Source organism: Petromyzon marinus, chromosome 25, assembly GCF_048934315.1.
Source record: "Petromyzon marinus isolate PM22_M1 ecotype Great Lakes invasive population chromosome 25, UKy_Petmar_22M1.pri1.0, whole genome shotgun sequence".
Classification (NCBI taxonomy): Eukaryota; Metazoa; Chordata; class Hyperoartia; order Petromyzontiformes; family Petromyzontidae; genus Petromyzon; species Petromyzon marinus.
Window position 1 is genome coordinate 6,239,127 of NC_133691.1, and position 22,098 is coordinate 6,261,224.

Here is a 22,098-nt window from a genome sequence, read left to right on the forward strand (position 1 = left end):
TGATCTCGGTGGGTCAAGCTCAGTGCTCTGACGACAGCACGAGCCCCCCTGAGCTGCCCAATCGCCCCTGCCATGGAGTGGCATAACAATCAACGAGCACGAGCGGCGTAGACGCGGGGTTTACGAAGGGGGTCGGTGGTAAAATGAGACATGAGGCCCCATTGAATAATTCCTAGTACCAGGGCCCATGTCAACCAAAGCTACGTCACTGCCACCGCGCACATCTGTGGGTGCATTTGAATTCGATGTGGGTGCGGTGCACTCTCATGCTCACCAGGCTGGGCTGATGCCATCATTTGCCTTGGTGGGAATAAAGGTGTGTGGGCATCCTTTGATTTAGTGTCGCCCGCCCACAGCCCAGTCGAGTTGGCGAGGGGACGCTCAACTTGTGGGACTAACAAACGGGGAAGTCTACTCAGTTCGATTCATCCGTCGTTTGTTTAACCAGGGGCAACGGGGTATCCCGTACAGATGGAAACAGATGACGATTAGACCACTTGCCATACTGTCTTCTCCTGGCAAGCCAGAGTATGGCACCTCTTCAACACCTAAGGGAAGCGAGTTTCACAACATTTGTTGCGATCCACCAGCCAAGGCATAGTGCTGGATTTCCCGCACCCCCGGTTCGCGTGGTTGGCTACGTAGGGTTCGAAAGAAGTTTAGCGTATATACGTACGTACATACAGGCGAGGGCAACGCTAAGATGCAGGATGCAACAGCCGTTTCGCAAAGGGAGGTTCTGCGTGATCGTACCAGGGCCGACGCCTTGGGGCGCTCGTGGGCCCCGCAGCATCCAATGTCCCTTTTGGGCCACCACCCAAGTTCACTCTTTCTTAGCGGCGCGTCACCGTTACGGTGCCCCCCACCCCACAGTGGGTCTACTGCCCCCTCCACCCATCCGTGGAGCTGGAACCAAGCCTCGACCTTATAACGACGAGAACGTTGTTATGCTTTAAATTTCATGATAAATGAGTTGAGGGTTATTTGCTAAATGTTAGATGTTGTCTATGATATATACACGCAGGGCATGAGTTAATTTAAAGTGGAATGTTATTGTTGTCCCACAATGTTAATAATTGCTCGGAATTAATTTTACGTACGCGTTTTTTGCGTTATTGCATTCACGATGCACCTCAAGCCGTCTGGCTGTTATGGCAACGTGTTATTTTATGACATTGGGTTTCACAATGACACAACAGATGGAGAGACGTGCATCTTCGGCATGCGAGGACAAAGGTAATAGATGGCCTTCGTGACCCAAGGACGAAAATGATGTCTTGCATCTCTTGAACGCCAAGTTTCCTCGCGTCAAACGCAAGCATTACTCGCAGCTTCCCACTACGCCGTGCGAACCTAAGTCAATGATGATGCTCATCAGCATTCTATTGGGCCCGGCACATGAATCAGCTTGAACACAGACACTGCACTGCACGTAATGGTTACGCGTTTAAAAATACATGCCGTCCATGTTCACATTTAAATTATAGATGGCCGCGGGCCCACCGGGCTACGTTGAAGTGAGGCAATGGTTGAATTCAAATCGTGGACACTTTAATTTTTGAACGACGTTTCGCTGTCATCGGAGACCAGCGATCTTCATGCAGAGTTCAGATTTTTCGGTCATGTTCAGTTTGTGGAACTGCCCTCTGCTCCACCAGAGGTGGCACCTCTACACCGGTAGGGACAGGACATGTCTCAGACGGAGTCTCTTCAAATATACAGGCGACCCTGACGCCTGTATATTTGGAGTTTGCATGTTCTCCACGTGGTCACGTGGGTTGTGTTTTCCAGGTCCTCCGGTTTTTCCCTCCACATTTCTAAACGTGCTTTTTAAAGTATTTGGCTGACATACATTTCCACGTGATAAGCCACTTTGTTGAGCTGTCATCTGTGGCGAGCTTGGTTCTGAAAAAGAGCTAAATAGCTCAGTGGGCCTTACCAAGTTAAAGAAAAAGTTTATATTTTTGTTTATCTTGCGTGCTTTGACGTTGCCGTCTCAGAACACCTATTTTGCCAGGATATTTGTCCAAATGTTAAATTCATAGGGGGCACCAGCATGTTCGTGCAGGTCGCCTCTTGTGGTTTTCCTTTCTTTATTTCACGGGCGTTTTGGTTACAGTATATCCCCCCTCCTCTTGTCATTTCCTCTCCCTTAAATACAAAAAAGCTACCCTTACCCCTCCCTTTCGGTAGGGTCCGGCCTGGTTTGGGGCAGCTCCCCATATTTCTATCCACCGCTTTTTATAACCGGTTTAGTTTATGTTGACTGTATGTACGCGCGTCACAACGCGATGCAACGGGCCCACGCATTGCCTCAGTAAAAACAATATAATCGGTGGCACCTACACTGGCCACGAGACCACACACACTTGTGAATGAACTCTGCGGAGTCCTTCTCAGAGCGGTAGTGCAGCGGCCCGCTCCCCCCCCCCTCCATCCCCCCCAAAATGTTTAGACACCAGCTGTTGTACACCATAGAAGCGTTTTGAAATGTAAGCATTTAAATTTTGCAAATAAATAATGAACGTTTTACATAAGCCGTTCATCGTATTTTGTCGCTTCCAAAACGTTCATCTGGGTGCACCGCTGGGTTAGAGGCCACGAAGTTTGCGAGTCCTGGAGCGCAAACGACGTGGACGTTTCTTCGATGTAAACACGTGGCGAGCACGCCACACTTGGCACGCGAGAGGCCTGCCACGTTGAGCTGATGCACTCAGAGTGCAGGACCCACTCTGCTCCTGAAGCTGTCGCCACATGGCTCACAGACTTAAACCTGGACGTATAACGTTCGCGTACTTGACTTACGCTAGAAGATGAAGTGCTAGAGTTAGCGCTAGGGCTAGTGTTAGGGTTAGCGAAAGCGTGAGGGATACGCGTGAGTGTTAAGAGCATGGTTCAGTGTAAGGGAAAGCGTTGAGGTCAGGGTGCTTAGTGTTCGCGTGAGCATCAGTGCGAGTGTCGTCGTGAGTGTTGGTGCCACGCGCAGCGTCGCGCGCCACACAAACCTTCGGCAGCCTGCGTGTGCGTGCACGAGACGAACCCCACGAGCCGGCGCTCCTGAGCAGTGGTTCCAACCTGAACCTGCACGCGCACCATCACCATCATCACCACCACCGCTGTCACGAACCACCAAAAGACAAAGATCCCCCGTATAGCCTCAACATACTGCTGGGGCAAGTGCTGTTAGCGAGCACTTGTAAAGGCCAGCACGGCACACGAGGGGGTGGGTGGCCAGCACCAAGCCCGGCCGCATTTGTCTCCCGAGTGCTGATGTTTACTCACCGCACCAGGTACTCATTTGAGGCTGAGTGGACTTAGGTGAGGCCCAGGACCGGTTCAAATAATCCTCACTGGTGGTGGCCGTGAGCGGGAAATGTCGCTGGGTTCATAGCGCACCATTGTCACCACAACCATCATCACTACCACCATTGACACCACACCCATCATCACTACCACTATTAACACCACACCCCATCATCACTACCACCATTAACACCACAACCATCATCACTACCACTATTAACACTATAACCATCATCACTACCACCATTAACACCACAACCATCATCACTACCACCATTAACACCACAACCATCATCACTACCACCATTGTCACCACAACCATCATCACTACCACCATTAACACCACACCCATCATCACTACCACCATTAACACCACACCCATCATCACTACCACCATTAACACCACACCCATCATCACTACCACCATTGTCACCACACCCATCATCACTACCACCATTAACACCACAACCATCATCACTACCACCATTGTCACCACACCCATCATCACTACCACCATTGTCAGCACACCCATCATCACTACCACAATTGACACCACACCGACTGCCGCAGCCACCTATACCATCGACTGTAACAATCATCACCACTGCCAACTCATTTGACGCCCTGGCTGTCTCGCCCAGCCTTCTTTTAGCACAGCGGAGCAAAGAGGACACAAAGCATTGTAAACAGAAAAACAGTAAGACCTCTTTCGTTCAGAAGCTTTGCAAGGCGTGGCAGAATTTTAACATACAAATTCTAATCGTTTTAGCATTTCTGTTGAGAATTTTAGGAATTAATTAAGCAGACAATATATCTACTTCAAAAAACGTTCCTTCACATTAAAAAAAATAAGTTTTTACACTTCTTGTCCCCCACAAGGCCGTCTAGGAGTGCAACATTTCATTGGTGAAATACAATCCAACTCTGGAGCGGTTTTCAACATAGTGTTTCATCAGCAGAGTCAGGCTTCTTTGTAACATGTATGCATATATGTATGTCGTACTCAGATTGTAAATGTTGTGGCTTGGCTCTCCAACAAACCGGTGTGCTGTACTAGTGACGACTTGGCACGTTCTGTTTAGGTGACAGCCCTTACTAGGTTGGCTGTTTCAGGTGGTGGCGGGTTTTAACAACACATTTATGTATTTATGCGATCTAACCCAAAAAAAGCTCTATTATGGATATCTACGTATGTTGAACTTCTTTTGCACCGTACTGTAGGACAACAAACAAACTAAGCAGTAAAAAATGAGTTTTCAATCCAGATTTAAAAGTGCATCGCTCCCAGTGGCTTCCTAAAGTCGGAAGGAAGAGCTTTCCAGACGGCCGCAGAAGCGAACCAGGTAGAACATTACGCAATGCGCAACCCAGTGAACACTTTACCAGTGAACAGGAACTCAGTCACCCAGTGCTACGCCGTGGGGTGGATTCCTTCATGCAGATGGAAGAGACATTACACCGAGGTCCACCTCATAGGCGAAGGGCCATCAAAGATCCAGTGCCTCCCCTACGTTGAGAAGCAGCAGCAGCGGCAGCAGCGGCGTTGATCCGAGTGTGTTGCAGCTACAATAACCACTATCGGTCAATGAACAACGAGACCTCTGGCCTAGCCAAATCCCTCCCGAGCGGATAATTTGTCTGACGTTTTCTTTTGGCGCGCGCGGGTGCTGGAGCCTCTCCCTATAATCACGGGAACGCGACATGTCCTTGCGCCGGTCCTGATGCGACATACCGTGTCAACCCACGCGGTTTACCCCGGTATTCTTGTAACAGGGAAATTGAATTGTCAGGTCCATCAGTTGCAATACGGGAAAAAAAAACAATGTTTTGTGTCTATTTGTTTGTGTTTCTCCCTTGCGATGGCACGTTGTAGGATGAGCGTTGAGATTTATAAGGGGCACGGGGTGACCAATAAGGTCTGAATTGGTTTGTAATAAGGTAAGGGCACTGATAAGGGATTGACAGGTATCCGACGATGACAACCACACCCCAGCCAGCAAGGGGCAAACTCTGACAGTGTGCCGCTAACTGTCACCGACGGGGGTACAATGTACAGTGTCTGTACGTCGAACTTCTTTCGCACCGTACGCAGCCAACCGCGCTAACCGGAGGGGCGCGAGTGTTGAACGCGCGCATGCACGTTGCGTGGACACATCAAATGGGACAAAACGCTTGGCTTGACGCCCAGGAATCTCACGCTTGATTATCGTGAGCTTGGACACGATCTCGATTGACCCATCAGTCGATGCCAATTGTGCAGTGACGTCAATTATCATTTCACTCGACGCATCTGCCCTCCCTGCTCCTCCTCCCCAAACCCCTCTATGTACATAATGCTAATCAAAGTAGAAGTCGGAGATTATGTAATCAGGGCGACTTACAGTTGCCGACCCTTTCTGTAATCCACCTACGGTAGAGAACACAAACGCGTGGCTTGTGGCGAATTGAGTGTCGACGAGGCTTCGGGCGCAGGGGGATTGATCGTACGTGTGTGTGTGTGCGCGTGTGTTCATTCGGCCGAAAATAATCTCGCGTCACTCGGCTGGAGTTATCGGGCGGCGCTCAGTCTCATCTGTCGATCTGTGATGAGCGGAGGGAATTCCACGTGTCTATGGCCGGGAACAGCCTGCTCACGTGTCCGGCGTGGTTGAGCTTCGGCCCAGTCAGAATCAGAATCTTTATTTGCGCCGGAGGAATCCGTTGAGCTATGAAGCTCTTTATTTCACAGATCTCAGTAAGGGGCTGGTCAGAATGTTACAAACAACACACAGTACAAAAACACGATCGGAATACCAAGTATAGGAAAGGTAAGCAAATCACTTAAAAATATATATTTACAAACGAAACTATTTCTATCTTACCAGGTAAAGCCCACGGAGCTGAGCTTAGTTTTCAGAAGCGACGTGGTCACAAATGATGGCTCAACGAGGTGGCCCATCGCGTGGAATAGTATGAGCAGCCAAAATAACCCAAATAATCTAAACGCGAGTCAACGCTCCCATTGCCACGCGTGGCGGTTCCATGGACCGACAGCAGCGGCGGCGCGTTCACCACTCGCTGCAGAGGTTCGCGGCGTGAGACCAGCGGCCGCGCTGGTTAATACTGCGGCCGGACTGACCGTAATAATAATATACTGCTACGCGCGCCGTCTTCTTCGCGGTGGACGTTGAAGAATCCCGCGATGTCGTTCGCGAAAAGAATGGGTCATTCCGTGGCCGGAGCCATCGTTTGAGTGTTTCAAATTCGAGAAAATCACCTAGAAATCACTCAATTGGGATTACATATAGCGACCATCGCTGCCGACTAGAAACAACTTGGCAGGACCCTCCTGAAAAAGAGTTATGAGAGTTCACCAGCCTTTCCTGACAAAACCATTATTATAATGTTACTCACCTTTGGAAATATCATGGGCAGTGATACCCCGGCTGGGATGAAATATCATGGGCAGTGATACCCCGGCTCGGATGTGAACTAAAAATCTCATTGTTGGGAACTCTGTTGCTCTGCCAACTGAGATAAATGCTGGTCCCAGAAGTAACATTTTTAAATGAATAATGTATTCACAGATTAATTTAATCTAAAGTTGTATTCCAATTGTGCTATTGGCATCTGCTTCGATGTAAAGCTTTCGTGACTGCAAGGATTCATCTTCTTTGGTTCTTTCGGTAAAGTCACCACGTAGAATGAGAATAAAATAATAAAATAAAACAATAAAATTCTCACGACGTTTCGGCCACAACACAAGTAGCCTTCTTCAGGTCCCGACAGTTTTTGTTCCTTCACCTGAAGAAGGCTACTTGTGTTGTGGCCGAAACGTCGTGAGAGTTGTATTGCTTTATTTTATTATTTTATTCTCATTCTACGTGACTTTACCGAAAGAACCCAAAGAAGATGACATCTGCTTGTTATGAGTTTAGGAAATTGCAATTTGAAACTTTTCCAGGAAGCAGTGTAAAGGTAATTTAATTAATTTAAAACGTATTTCACTTACGTAATCCATTAAGATGGAACATCACTCAAGTTACATTCGCTACCTTTGGAAGATAAACTCACAGAACTACTTCTGCGGTCCCTTCAATTGCCCCTCATCCGCAGTAGCTTTTGATGCATCTCATCACATGCTCCGCTATAGCAGTCTTAGGTACGGATGCCAGGGAATACAGGTTGTACGTTTGGTTTCTTGGAAATCTACAGGCTCTATTGAAATTGGACATCAGCTGGAATACAACAAGCCAGAAGCCTAATGCGACAGGCCTGCGGTTACTTTGTCCAATTGCCTTAATATTTGGATAGGAATGTGACGTTTAGTGTGCGAATACATTCGCAGCTATTGCAAAAATATTTGACAGCGTCCTGTCACAACTGGTTTAATGAATCAGCGGTTAATAAACAGGCTCGCGAAAAAACAGCTGTGAACAGATCACGCTATTAATTACAAGCGTCTCGTTGTCACGGCTCTAGTTTAGCGCGCGTGTATTTTCCATGAACTTGCAAACACCGCCGCCGCCGCTGCTTCACACTGTGATGCAAATCCACCAGGAGGCTTATTTAACATTTGAAAGTTTCTACGCGTCTCAAGTTTTTTTCTTCCTTCCGCCGCGCGTCTTTTTTTCCGCGTTCACTACGCGCACAATGGCTTGTCGTGGAACGCATGCCTCGCGCGGTCGCTGCAGACGAGTGAGAGAGATACGTGTCTATGCACGTGTGTATTAAAAAAAAAGTGTGCATTCTATTCTGTGTACATGTCCCATGAACGTATGTTGAACTTTTTTCGCACCGTACATAGCCAACCATCACGCTAATATTGGAGGTGCGATCACTGGTCTATCCAGGTCACTGTCGACAGTGGGTGTCTGTGACTCTATTACCATTGTTGTGTGAACTTCTTTGGCAACGAGGAGAGACTACGTTGGCCACTCCTGGTGTTATCCACGCCACTCACTCGAACAGCAATTGCCCCAACAGAGAGTAATGCTAACTCAGAGGCATCTTTGTCTTTGTAGTTAGTATGTTTGTCGAAGCAAAATGATGCGTGTGTTTATTTTGTAAATTGCAGTTGTCAAGTCTGGTCATCCTCTTGCCTGATATATAAATATATACCAGCTTGATCATGCTTGCTGTCTGTAGTCCCAGTGAGTGAACAGGTAACGGGTAAAACTGTCGTACAAAACTCACTCCATCGCGGTGAACAATCAATCGGCAACACAGTACACACCACCACGACGTGAATAATCGTGGGGCTGCATAATCATTCTCTCCATCTGGCAGCAATTTTCATTAAAACTGGAGCCGACGGTGGCGAGGCTCAAACAAGAAACACCCCAAGCGCTGAGCACTTCCTGGGCGCTGCGCAGCGCTACCAAGAGATTGAATTAATTCCAGTGTGTGACCAAACCTACTCTCCAAAATCAATGACAAACCCAACCGCAGAAGTCTCCGAATACAACGACGCAAAACGCTTCCACTCCCTCCCCACGTCTCACCTTCACGAAGAGAGCTCCCTTGGACACTAAAACATCGGCGCCCTTGGCGTTGGGGAAGCACCTGTAGTCGGCGTCCAGGATGGGGTAGCAGCTGGCGAAGAAGAGGCCACTGTTGAAGAACTTGAAGGAGCAGCCGTGAAACCCGTACACGCCCACGTCGTACAGCACGTACTGGAAGTACGCCTGCAGCTGCGTCCGAAGCTTCTCGGCCGCCCGCTTGTCGAACACCTCCTGGAGGCACAGGAAGTCCAGGTTGGCCGGGAAGAAGGAGGATATCTCGTAGTCGAAGGGCTCATCTGTGGGCTTCTTCCTGCGCATGGAGCTCTTCTTCATCACCGACGGCTTGTACACGAAGCGCGTGGGCCACCCGGTCGGGTCCGTGCTGGCCCAGTCGGGCGACCGTGGAGGCTGGGAGAGAGACTCCTTGGAGGACGCGCGGCTATCCTGCGTCATCGCTCCTCCTCCGCCTCCTCGCTGCTGCAGCTGCTGCTCCTCGCCGTACGTCACCGTCTTCTTGCCGTCGGCCTCCGGCCCCGCGGGCGGCTCGGCCAGCACGAGCTGGATCCCCGAGAGGTCGACGCACGCCGAGCCGTCGCGCTCCGCGTCCGCCCGCTCCCTGTGCCCGATCACCGGGGACGGGCTCGCCGAGTCCACCGCCGCGCGTCCCCGGGGCCCGCCGTCCATCGCGCAGGCCCTCCGCAGGCTGACGGTGGGCGAGGGCCCGGCCGAGTCGGCGCCGCCGCCCTGCGAGGACACCACGAGGAGGCTGCTCCAGCTCGCCGCGCTGATGGACGTGTTGGTGGGCGAGTCGACGTAGATCTTGATCTGCGGGCGGCTGGCGCCCGTGCGCACCCTGCGCCCGATCTCCCGGGCGCGCCACTGCGTGTCCGGCAGGTTGCCCACGCGCGCCAGCGAGTCGGGCGGGAGGCGCACGTTGGCCGTGGCGAAGGCGAAGCTGCGGCCGGACGCGAGCGGCCGCGACTCGAGGCGGGCGCGGGCCGCCGCCGCCGAGAGCGCCGGGTCCGGGCAGCCGGCGTAGGCGTAGGCGCGGCGCGCCAGCTGCAGCGGCGCCCACGCCGCGAAGCCGAGCAGCGCCAGCGGCAGCGAGGCGGCCAGCAGCGCCAGGTAGAGAGGCGCCGCCACCACGACGGCGAAGAGGAAGCGCAGGCAGCGCGCGTCGCCGCCGCCGCCGCCGCCGACGCCGGCAACGCCGGCGCCGCCGCCGGCGCCGTCGCGCCGGCGGCGGCGGCGCCGCTCGCAGGTGCCGGAGATGAGCGCGGCGAGCAGGCGGTCGCACAGCCAGTAGCACGGCACGATGAGCAGCCAGGCCGCCGCGTGCACCGCGCGCAGGAACGCGTTGGGGAAGGGCGACGTGTGCAGCGCCATGCTCCCGGGCGCCGCCGCCGCCGTCGCCGCTGCTGCTACCGCTGCCGGTGGCTTCACATGCCGGGTTGCGCTTTCGTCAGTAGAAGTGGGGGAGGCTTCCCGGGCACACGGAGTGAAGCCGGAGGGCCGCCATTGCTTGCAGACTCTGTCCTGAGCTGCAAGTGCCCTCTTCTCTTGGTGTTTCCTTTCCTGTTGTCTCTTTTTCCTCCTCCTCCTCAGGGTCTTCCTCCTTGCGCCTGGTATCTATCCTCCGGGAGTATCCTCTGGTCCTGAGTCGGCAATCTCTAGAAGCTCAGTCACACTGAAGAAGAAGATAAAATGTGAAGCAGGTTCATCACAAACACCACCCGGTCATCCAACGTGCAGGCCATGACCCAACCGAGTTAACGCATCGTTGATCAAATCATCGCATGCCAAGAATGGCAGGTGGAGCATATTTGCTACTTGCATTTTCAGAAGAAGAAAAGTTTAAATACTCCAGTATATACAAAAAAAATAAAGAAAATATTACTACATTACATGATGATTAAAAGCAACTCAAAATTCTTTTCTGCGTACAGCACGGTAATTGCAAAATCTTTATTAATATTTTTCCAGTAATAAATTTCGACAATGAAAGGCTGCTTGTTGTTGCTGGTGCAGTGCGGAGTGAATGTGCAAGGTCATGGGCCGATTTGGCAGCGGTGGTGGCACGGGTACTGTCAGTATGCACCACCTGTAAACGATTACTAAACTTAACTATTTTTTACCTGTTGAGGCCGACTGAGCTATATAGTTCTTTTTCAGAAGCAACCTGGCCACAAGTGATAGGTCAACAAAGTGGCTCACCACGTGGACATTTATAGCAGCCAAATACTCTAAACGCATGTTTCTAAACGTGGAGGGAAAAAAACCGGAGGACCCGGAGAAAAATCCACGCGACCACGTGGAGAACGTGCAAAAAAAACTCCAAACATACAGCCGTCAGGGTCGCGATCGAACTCACGACCTCCGATACACCAGGCGAGCTAGTTTAACATCTTGCCATCTGTGGGTGTCGGCAAAGTGGCTGATGGATCTCGTGCCCTTGACGTCAAATAGTCCGTGCTTGCTTCAGTTATTTAATGGCTTCGCGGAATGAGTAATTGGTTTCTGAACCTTCAACGACAAGGCCTTCTAGCCAACAATGATAGGCTGTTTTTAGCGTATAAATATTTTGACGAATTGTGATATTGTACTTAAATGTAACGATAGCAAAACAATGCGAGGTCCTTTTTAAATTGGGAATTGTGTAACAAAAAAAATATATTTTTGAGAATACTTTTTATTCTTTTAAAATAATAGAATTGATTATCTGAAGCGGCAAATTGTTACTTAGGTTCACGGTACTCCACGTACATACATGTCCTTTATAGTACAACAGCGATCATCGCCTTTAATACACATTTTAAAACAGAGAGCAGGTCAGTACTACATAGTCATCATGGTGGCTTCATTTTAACAGGGGGAGTTCACCCAATTCAATCGTGCACGCAAAATTAACAGCCCATCTTAAGTTCCCTGACACACAGCCAAACTGGGTCAGGTAACCCCTGCGAGAGTGCAGCGACGTTGGTAGTCACAGCGCTCAAGATCCCCATAGCATCGAGACCGGGGACGTGCGGTCAGGGGAGGCAGGTGAGGCACAGCCTCACCAACTGTCATACTCCAATGAAAATAGCTGTTACGAAAATTAAAAAATATAATAAACTAATAATTGTAGATTTTTCCACTGATCTGTGTTATAAATGTCATTTCTGTACGATTCCAATCATTTTTATAGTCAAAATCACCAAATTTGAATTTGCGGAGCTCCGCTGCAAATACAGGGAGAGACGAGAGGTGAGGCAGAGACAAGCTCAGCATCCCCTGTGATTGCGCAACCCCTCAGTAACTGGATGGAGCGCTGGCAATAAGCGCGTGCCTGTTACTATCTCAGTATGTCACCAATGTAATGTTTGTAGACCCCTTCATTTCATGTCCTCGCCTTCAATACTCCAGGTAACTTATTTCACGTATGTGTATAAAGATATTTAGGCTCGCCGGTCTCGTCATGAAACTGCAATGAAAAAGCACCAGGGGAGGCAGCTATCACATCTGCCTCACTGAGGGGGGCGTGTCAGACACGCCCCCCTCCGTGATGCCACGCCCCCCTTAGTGTGTGAATCTGGCTCTGACACCAGCCAGTGCCTCCCCAGCCATTGACCTCACCGCACGTCACTGATCGAGACCGGGTGGCGAGCTCAGCTTGGGCGACAGAGAATCAGCACGACCTGAGTCGTTTTTACGGAATTGCGCCGTGCCGCTCTCTCTCTTTCCGGCTACACTCTCTCGGGATCGCACGGGGTGCACAGTATTAATCACGTTGCTTAACGCGTCGATCAATAGCGTGCTCCCACAAATTTTGCGATTTAATTGAATGACGCCATAGATGGCCCTACTCGATACAACTTGACGCAATAGCCCAATCAGCACGGGCATACATCGCTTGTGCTGAGTGGAGGCCCGGGGGGCGTTTAACCCGATCGGACCTCGGCTTTGGTGCTTTGTCAATGCTACGAATGTCAACGTTGCTATAAAACAGCCGCATGCCCATTTTCTCTGTGCGATCGGTGTAAATGACCTTAACCGACTCTGCACGTCTGCGCTTGTGTGCAAGGCCTCCCCTAAGGTCGACTCATCCTCAAGTGAATACCTGGTGCGTTGTGTAAACATCGCCACTAGGGAGACAAAGGCGGCCGGGCGTGGTGCAGGCCACCCACCCCCTGGTGTGCCGTGCCGGCCTTCATTAGGTGCTGCTCGCTCACAGCACTTGCCCCTACAGAGTGTCGCTGGCCACTCCACTCGCTCACGTGTTCATGACGGCACAAGAGGTGCTCCCAAACTGCGCTTTCTCCGACGGCCTATCGCGGCATCGTTTGTTTTGTGTTGGTGTAGAAAGATTAGCGGGTGTGAGCTGCTGCAGTCGGTTCACTCATTGCACTACGTACCTAGCAACCTTAATTCGGCCACGGCTAACATCAGTGGCGAGTGATCCTCCCCCGCCTTCATCAACTCGCAAGGACCGGCGTATGATGAAACAACCGCCCATTATCAACATTGTGTGTCGATGCCTTCGTACAGAAGTGGATTGGCAAAAGGGCTCGATTTCATTACTTATTATATAGAGAGCATATGCAGTTAGGTTATGTGCGTTGCAAACTAGCTTCACGCAACACACGTCAATGGGAATATTGTCACAGCGGGTAGCAAAGGGGCCGTCCATAAATGACGTCACGCGATTTTTGACGATTTTTGACCCCCCCCCCCTTCGTCACACGGCGTCACAAAAGGTCAGACCCCCCCCCTCAAATATGACGTCACAAAGCTCTGCCCCCCCCCCAAATAAATAAATAATGCTTCAAATCGCTTTAAACTATTGTCATTGTAGTGCGTATTTAATGTGGCGCTGCACCCTGATGTTGTAGGAGAAAATATTTATTAAAACGTCTATTTAATTAAGTAGAACGTGTTGTCTATATTTATTTAAAGTTGTGCATTTTGATGTGACGTCGCATTTCTCAACCCCCCACCCCCCACATCGTCACACACCGTCACAAATGTCTAACCCCCCCCCCCCCCCCAAATAGGTGCGTGACGTAATTTATAGACGGCCCAAAATGACCTTGAGTCCATGACTCCCAGCCGACCGAATTAAAACCAATAACAGCACAGCTTGTAACGTGTAGAAGAAGCATGCTACACGGTCACGAGAAACAAAAAAACAATCCCTTTCATTGTTGCGTCTGTGTCGCACAAGAGCGACACGCTCGTAATCAGGGGGTGCGCGTTTCGTGGTGCGTCGTCCCGTTGGAGGCCAGTCGCATCGCCTGGCTCGCAGACAAACTTTCTCGTGGAACCACGCGGCCGCGGAATTGCACAGGCGATTGCCACTGGTGGCTCAGGATGTCTGGCACTGCACGACTGTACGTGTAAGACTCTGCACGCATGAGAGAACATACTAGCTCGCGTAGATTCACGTATAAGTATTCAGTTCCCACATGGTAGCCGCACAGACTGCATGGGTAAGTGCTGCTGACCGTGAGTGCACATTGAAGGCAGTGCGACACGCGAGGGTTTTGCTGTGACTATCACCCCAAAAACTTGGCTACCTTTGTCTTCACCATGGTTGACTACTCAAAAGTGAATTTACCTAAAGGAAGCTCGGCCAAGGTTCAAATACTGTACATCTTTTCACAGCAAGGAAGTGAGCCGAGATCACAGTGAGTATGGCGTAGTACACTCACCGCTGTGACACCGCTCCTGTTTTAGATTTTCTTGCAATGTGGGGGGTGGGGGGGGGACGTGTTAGAGATGGCTTGGCGAGACCTTTATCCGGCAGTGGAGTGAACACGTCTCGCGATGATGCTTTTTGTACATAAATCCATGTTCCAGTGAGTGTGCACTTGAGAACCAAACAAATGCACTGTGTCAGCAAAGCACTGCCTATTTCATTTTTTAAAAATAAAAATTCATCCTCTTACAACACCACAAATGTGCATGTCTTCATGTATTGAATCTTGAAATGCAATTGCATATTTTCTAAAAATCGGACAGCCCTCTCATCCACTGCTGGACGAAGGCCTCCCCTTGCCATGTTGGTCAATGGGATTGAAACGAGAAAGTACACTTTTTATTTTATCAGGTAAGGCCCATTGAGCTATATATTTCTTTTTTCAGAAGCGACCTGGCCACAAATGATAGCTCACCGAAGTGGCTGATCGTGTGGAAATTTATAGCAGCCAAATACTATCAACGCGTGTTTCTAAGTGTGAAAGAAAAAAACCGGAGCACCGGGAGAAAAATCCACGTGACTACGGGGAGAGCATCCAAACTCCAAATATACAGCAGGCATCAAATATACAGCAGGCATCAGTGTCGGGATCGACCAGGCGGGGTCGTTAGAATCTCGCCAACGTGGCCCCCCATACTTCGCCATGCTGGTCAATGCGGGTTGGTGAAGGGGTGAGGTCAGCACTCGTCCAGATATCACTCATCGGCCGCTAGTCCTGACCGAACATTTCTACGTGTTTCTACGCATTTATTCGCGTTACGAAGATTTAATTTTGTTGCGTTTGTGTTTTGATGCACCTCTGTGTTGCCAACATAGGGTTCAAACTCATGACCTGCTTTTTAAGTCCAACAATACACTGACCTATTCTCGCGATAAGATATATTGCATACAGTCTACACACGCGTGGAAAGGAATGGTGGTGCATTTGTTAGCTCACCGCGCTGTGAATCCGGCCACCTGATTTAGATTCTGGGGCACAGCTTAAAAAAAAACTGAGTGGCAAGCGATGTATGAACCGGTCGAATGTCCACTTCCACCAGTTTTTATTGACCACGGTCCGGTTAAGGTCAAACAACCTCCACGATTGACTCGGCATGGGGGAGGGATGCACTTGTGTAGTGGATTGACAAAGGGGCTTTGAATTATGATAAATATATACAAGGGGCCGTCCATAAATGACGTCACGCGATTTTGGACGATTTTTTACCCCCCCCCCCTTCGTCACACGACGTCACAAAAATATCAGACCCCCCTCAAATATGACGTCACAAAGCTCTGCCCCCCCCCCCAAATAAATAAAACATGCTTCAAATCGCGTTACATGATTGTCATTGTCGTGCATATTTAATGTGGCGCTGCACTCTGATGTTGTAGGAGAAAACATTTGTTAAAACGTATATTTAATCAAGGAGAACGTGTTGTCTATATTTATTTAAAGTTGCGCATTTTGATGTAACGTCACATTTCTCAACCCCCCCCCCCCCCATCGTCACACATCGTCACAAATGTCTGACCCCCCCCCCCAAATAGGTGCGTGACGTAATTTATAGACGGCCCAAAATGACCTTGAGTCCATGACTCCCAGGCGACCGAATTAAAACCAATAACAGCACAGCGTGTAACGTGTAGAAGAAGCATGCTACGCGGTCACGAGAAACAAAAACAATATATTTCATTGTTGCGTCTGTGTCGCTCAAGAACGACACGCTCGTAAGCAGGGGGTGCGCGTTTCGTGGTGCGTCGTCCCGTTGGAGGCCAGTCGCATCGCCTGGCCCGCAGACAACTTTCTCGTGGAACCACGCGGCCGCGGAATTGCACAGGCGACTGCGACTGGTGGCTCAGGATGTCTGGCACTGCACGACTATACGTTTTGCCGGACAATGCCAAGTTAAAATAACAAAAAAGAATACGTTTTTTAAGAGGCATAGGACCCTGATTAAGGTAATATTTGAGCTATTTCTCATAATAGTCCACGAGCCATAATCATTATTATTACTACTGGAAGTGACAGAAAGTTAGTGGCACGAGTAAAATAAACTTGTACAATGCTCACCGACAATTATAGGTCAATCTAAAAACACGCACACACTCAATAATATTGCCACGACAGGCGGCACTGGAAAGTGAGAGACATCTGGTTGGAGCCTATGGACTGTTATTACGCACGCAAAAACATTGACGAACATTCACAAACATAAACAAGCAATTTCTTCAGAGTTAGTTAATGCACAACTTGATCCTTTGCTTGGAAAACATGAATGTAAATGGTTATAAGCCATACCTCGTTTTCATTTTATAATGCATCTTACTTTACATTTAAGTTCCATGTTTAAATCTACTATTGCTGAAATGAAATTGTTGCTTATTAAGGCTCATCTGTTTTACTTAAAACTTGCACCTTGCATCATGATCGTTTCTGCTGTTGTAACACGTGTATTTTATTGACTTTTGTAACCCAGTTCTTCATTGTAAAATACCTGCTTACTCTCAATCGCCTCTTTATTCTCAATGGGCTTTTAAACAGATTATTGAGTCATCAAGAAAATCCAAGTGAGAGCCCATTAAGAGAAAGATCTGTTTCGCCAAGGAGACCTGGGATAAATTGCGAGAAGGCAAAATGTATTCTGTAAAACGTGTAACCAGAAAAGGGTGAATGAACGAGTGAAACTATTAATCTATGGGCAAATTAAAAAAAAAAGTTCCACTGCCGGATAATCAGACAGTGACTCGCCTCACGCCGCACGCTTGTCCAGCGCTGCCAACCGGTGATGAGAAATGTCAATTCCCTAGTTAACGCAAGACTTCCAACCTCATTACAGAGCGGCTCTAATTGCGTAAAGAAGTGGCATCGCGGCTCCGCACAGATTCAGGAAAGCGCGTCGGAGCGAACTTATTTTCTCCATCTGCTGCCGCGGTAATTAGACCACCATGGGCTGCCACTCTCTCTCTCTCTCGCTCAATGCTTCACTCCCGCAAATAAATCCTTCGTAATGTTCACAAACACGACGAGAAATTTCATTTTTCTCCAAAATATTTGAACCGATACAATATTTGAGATATTCATCAAAAGGGGGAAAGTCACGAATGCCATGAACTTTTTTTCAATTGGCAGAAGCCCTCCTATTACACCCCAATCCGGAGCGCACACACAAGCCTGAGAACATCAGGGATCATTTATTTTTTTCATTCCATTAAAGGATGTCCTTGGGACTGGCGACATATTGAAAATTACACTTCTGTGTGCAGGCTGATGTTTGAAAATGGTTACATTACAATAACGAATCTGTTGTGCAAGTAAAAAAACGGAGAATATTTTGGAAAATAACAGCAAAATAATCCTGTTATCCTCATGAATAAAATTATCAAAATAAGTGTTTAGTTTTATTGTCCCTCCCCTGCACCTCCAATTAGAACGGTTGGCTGCGTACGGTGCAAAAGAAGTTCAACATACCTACAAACAACCTCTACTCAATGGGAGGTCGTCCCATCTCTGCTGCTACCTCTGAATTTCCCTCCCAACAGCCAAAGAATCTCCGTGCCCCTAAGAACAGTTTTCAATTTCACTTTGAAATTAACTTGCGCTGCTCAGTAGACTCAACAACTCGCAACTTGGCCCACCAGTATTATTCCCGCGTGAATACTCGGAAAACCTTTTCAGCTGTCACAGAGCACCTGGAGTGGATGTTCAAAGGTCTTTGTCAGCTCTGCCCTCAAAGAACGCACTGGCCACTTCATCCAGGTCTGACAATGCGGCAGACCTTCCAACGTTGCCATGGCAAGCACGCTGCCCCGCTGTGCACACTTTGACGTGGACTAAACAGGTTCAGAGCACGCACGCACGCACGCCCCCATGCAACTCTCGTGCGCCGTGTGGATACCGTATAGCCGACCCCAAGAGATGAGACCTCGGGCGAACCGTGCACGACCAGCGGTGCCCGCAGCAACGCTGCCCCCCATCACCGCAAATCTGAGATATTCCTCAGGAGAGGGATATTCCCTTCTTGTGTTGCTTTGAAGCTGCCGCTTCTCACAAGCAAGCGGACGCCCATTTCATTGGCTCGGAATTTCGGGGTACGGCAGAAACAACCAACGGCACGGCCACCGTTTTGCTACCGAGTGTCGGTGACGTCACCGCAAGCGCCCGTGCCAGGCTGGGTGCACTTTTGGGTGCCGCGTGAAGTGTCGAAGGCTCGCTGGGAGGGTCACGGGACAGTCCCAGGTGAGATGACTGGCCAGATATATCTAGATACGTACGCCCTCTCATACACAAAGACAAAGATCCCCCGTATAGCCTTTAACAGACTGTTGGGGCAAGTGCTGTTAGCGAGCGAGCACCATTGAAGGCCGGCACAGCAACACGAGGGGGTGGGTGGCCAACACCACGCCCGGCCACCTTTGTCTCCCGAGTGGCTGTGTTTGCACACCGCACCGGGTACTCATTTGAGTCTGAGTCGCCCTAGGGGAGGAGGCCCAGGACCAGTTCAAGATAATCGTCACTGGTGTTGGCCGTTAGCGGGAATCGAACTTGGGTCGCCCGGGTTCGTAGCGCAGCGTAGCTCTAACCGCGACACCACCGCTCCCCACGCACACACACACACAGTCACAAGTGCAAGGACGCACGCACAAACTTTCGGCAACGATTTTTTGTTTTTAGTTTTTGCCGAAATCTCTGCGAGACAGGCGGAGGTCAGAATCCGGGCAGCCCACCCATTGTGCGGTGTCGCCCTCGCACTCAGCTGCCCCAGTATGTTGAATGAATGAGCCAACGGTGCATGCTCGGAGTGTGCGGGAATGGGGGCACGGGTGGGCAGTGCCCTCCCCAAACTGCACACCTGTATTCATTTATTTTCAGTCGTTTCCAATGAAGATGTTTAACAAAAATAATTATTGTTTGCACCGGCGATTCCTAATAACCCCACCGCCCCACTCCCCTCATTAAAGAAGTTAAACTCCACCTATCAGGCCTTGGGGGGTGGGGGGGGGCGTTGGGAGGCTTTGCCAATGGCCACAGCAAGATTAAGGGATTATGATCGTTTGTGACGTCATTTTATGTTTTTTTTTATAATTTGTAGGCGTCAGAAATTATCCCCTTCTATCCATCGAGGGCGCACGCACCCACTTTTTTTTACAATCTATTAACCTTCGTGCAACAGAAAAGGTCATGGCAACAAAATGCCAAAGTGTGTCAGCCGCTACTCGCTGGAAATAAAATGAGAAGAATATTCGCGTTTTCGTTTGTTTTATTACGGTGACCTATAACGCGCTGGCCAAGCGGAAAGTCATCAACAACCTGTGCAGAGAGTCGATCCTACGGTTTTGTGGGATCTCAGTTTTTACATAGATGTACATGAACAAACAATGTACAGGGTTCATCTTCTTTGGTTCTTTCGGTAAAGTCACGTAGAGTGAGAATAAAATAATAAATTGATAAAATAACACAATAATATTCTCTTATCAATTTATTATTTTATTCTCATTCTACGTGACTTTACCGAAAGAACCAAAGAAGATGAATCCTTGCAGTCACGAAAGCTTTAAATCGAAATGTACAGGGTGTCTTATAAAGATGGACTCAATTTCAAAGCAGCATATTTCACGATGGCAACATGTTACAATTACACAAAAAGTTACAAATGATTGAATGAGTTATAAAGTTTTACTAGCCATTTTATAAATGCTCTATGTGCCTTCCACCTGCTGTACGGACAACATCGAGATGATAGTTAATTCGTCCCAAACGCCTCTCAAAGTGTCTTCTTCCACTGAAGTCACCGCTGCCGTTATTCTGTTTTTGAGGTCATACAGATTAGTCGCTAATGGTGACACAAAAACACCACGGTCTTTTGTGCCACCGCGCTCTTTGACATTGGCGGATCAATGCCAAAACGCCGTTGAAACGCACGCTGCACCGCAATTACGGATTCAGTCTTGCTGAACTGCAGAACGCAACACGCCCCTTGTGTTGCGGGGGTCACCGGCTTGCGAGTGACTGAGGCTAGGGGCTGTTTGTGCGCTGGGAGAGGCATCGAGCGGTAATCATTTGAAACTCTATGCCCCGCCCTTTCAAGTGGTAAGAGTTTCATTCATGGGCGGTTCGTGGTTGCAGAGATATATCGATTTCAAATCGGTTCCATCTTTTTAAAACACCCTGCCTATACTACTAAATAGATAGCTTTTGCAAGGAATCAAGTCTGCATTAACCACACGTACTTGTGGTGAACGTGCAAACACATGCTCTGATAATATATGATGCATTGTCTTTGAAACTGATTGGCCTACACCAGAGACAGCCTTCGTTATGGCCTAGTCTCACCACCAGTGTCAAACCAGAGGACAACCCTAAAAAGCGAACAGTACAAAGACAATGCACGTATCAGAGCATGCATCGCTCGGAGTGAGCAGCTATATCACGAGACCTTTTGTCAGTTTCTAAAAAAATGCATAGCAGATTTTCAGAGCACGTTTGTTTGCATGTTCACCACAAGTACTGTGTGTGGTTAATGCGAACTTGATGCCTTGCAACTGGTTTCTAATTGTTGTTTGAACATCTTAACACAAACTGTGTTTTTATTGCCAGAAAACAAGGGGAAAACCTTTTGTTGTTCTTTCTTTCTTTGATACTGGCAAAAGGTCCCATGATAAATATATACGACTGGTTATACAATTATTAACTAAATACATCTTTGTGAAGGGTCACTCCGAGACACTTTGAAATATATAATAAAGACAGTGAACACCGCTCCCGCTGTGTTTCAACGCATAGGCAAATACACACACGAGAATGCACACGCGCACAATTAACAAAGATCACTCAATCAAAAGGCTTTCAGCTGCCGTATGGCTCCGTGTGTTTTTCCCTGTGCCTCTAATGGACGAGTTAATTCGTAAATACATTGCTACCGCAGCCCGAGAGATAAGCATAACAGGCTTGAGGCATGGCGTATGGATTTGATGCGACTCTAGCGCATCTGAATAGTTCATGAGACCCACGAGGGAACGTGAAATTATTTCGGCACAAACAACCTTTTGTTTGGGGCATCCGTTAACGCTTTGACAGACGCTTTTTGGACAGGTGCCGTTGCATTCCGTTTTGCGATTGGTGCCTTAACGGAGAAGGCACTGGAGGAATTTCATAACTTAAAAAATGCTGATAATAAAGTTGAAATTGTACTCTCTTTGCAGTAACTAAAGAACTAATTACAGCATTGATCGATGAGTTTAAAGAGACTAAAGGTCTTGCCACGAGTGTTGTATTCAACTGATAATTTATTACGTTCGATACTGAAATTTAATTTGCTTGGGCAGTTCCGTTATTGGCATGTGTGGCTGGATTTAGGCGAGGCGTGGGGTTTACATCGATTAAATAATTCAGTAATTTTATTCCCATTCCTGCCCAGTAACTTCTGCTGGGATTACAAAGCAAGCAGTCCGTCCGCTTTAGAGTGAACCTCATCCGCGCTGTAACAGCATTCGCGAGAGCGGCACAAATGTGTGCTGCGACACAACAGCCCGGATGGAAATCTTGAATATTGATCACAGCTCAAATTGAAAGCAATAATAATCAATCACCCCCGC

The 22,098-nt window shown here is 48.8% G+C and overlaps 1 protein-coding gene across 6 annotated transcripts in view; it reads right to left on the reverse strand.

Annotated features, from left to right (window-relative positions):
• SMPD3 (sphingomyelin phosphodiesterase 3) overlaps positions 1 to 22,098 on the reverse strand; it is a 97,926-nt gene that overhangs the window by 13,571 nt on the left and 62,257 nt on the right. For all 6 annotated transcript variants that reach the window (XM_032960581.2, XM_032960582.2, XM_032960578.2 and 3 more), the window contains exons 2-3: positions 8,787 to 10,473; positions 3,006 to 3,081 (exon numbers count right to left, since the gene is read on the reverse strand). In XM_032960581.2, the coding sequence (XP_032816472.2) occupies positions 3,006 to 3,081; positions 8,787 to 10,172 (1,462 nt within the window). In that variant the 5' untranslated portion in view covers positions 10,173 to 10,473. The remainder of the gene's footprint in view (positions 1 to 3,005; positions 3,082 to 8,786; positions 10,474 to 22,098) is intronic.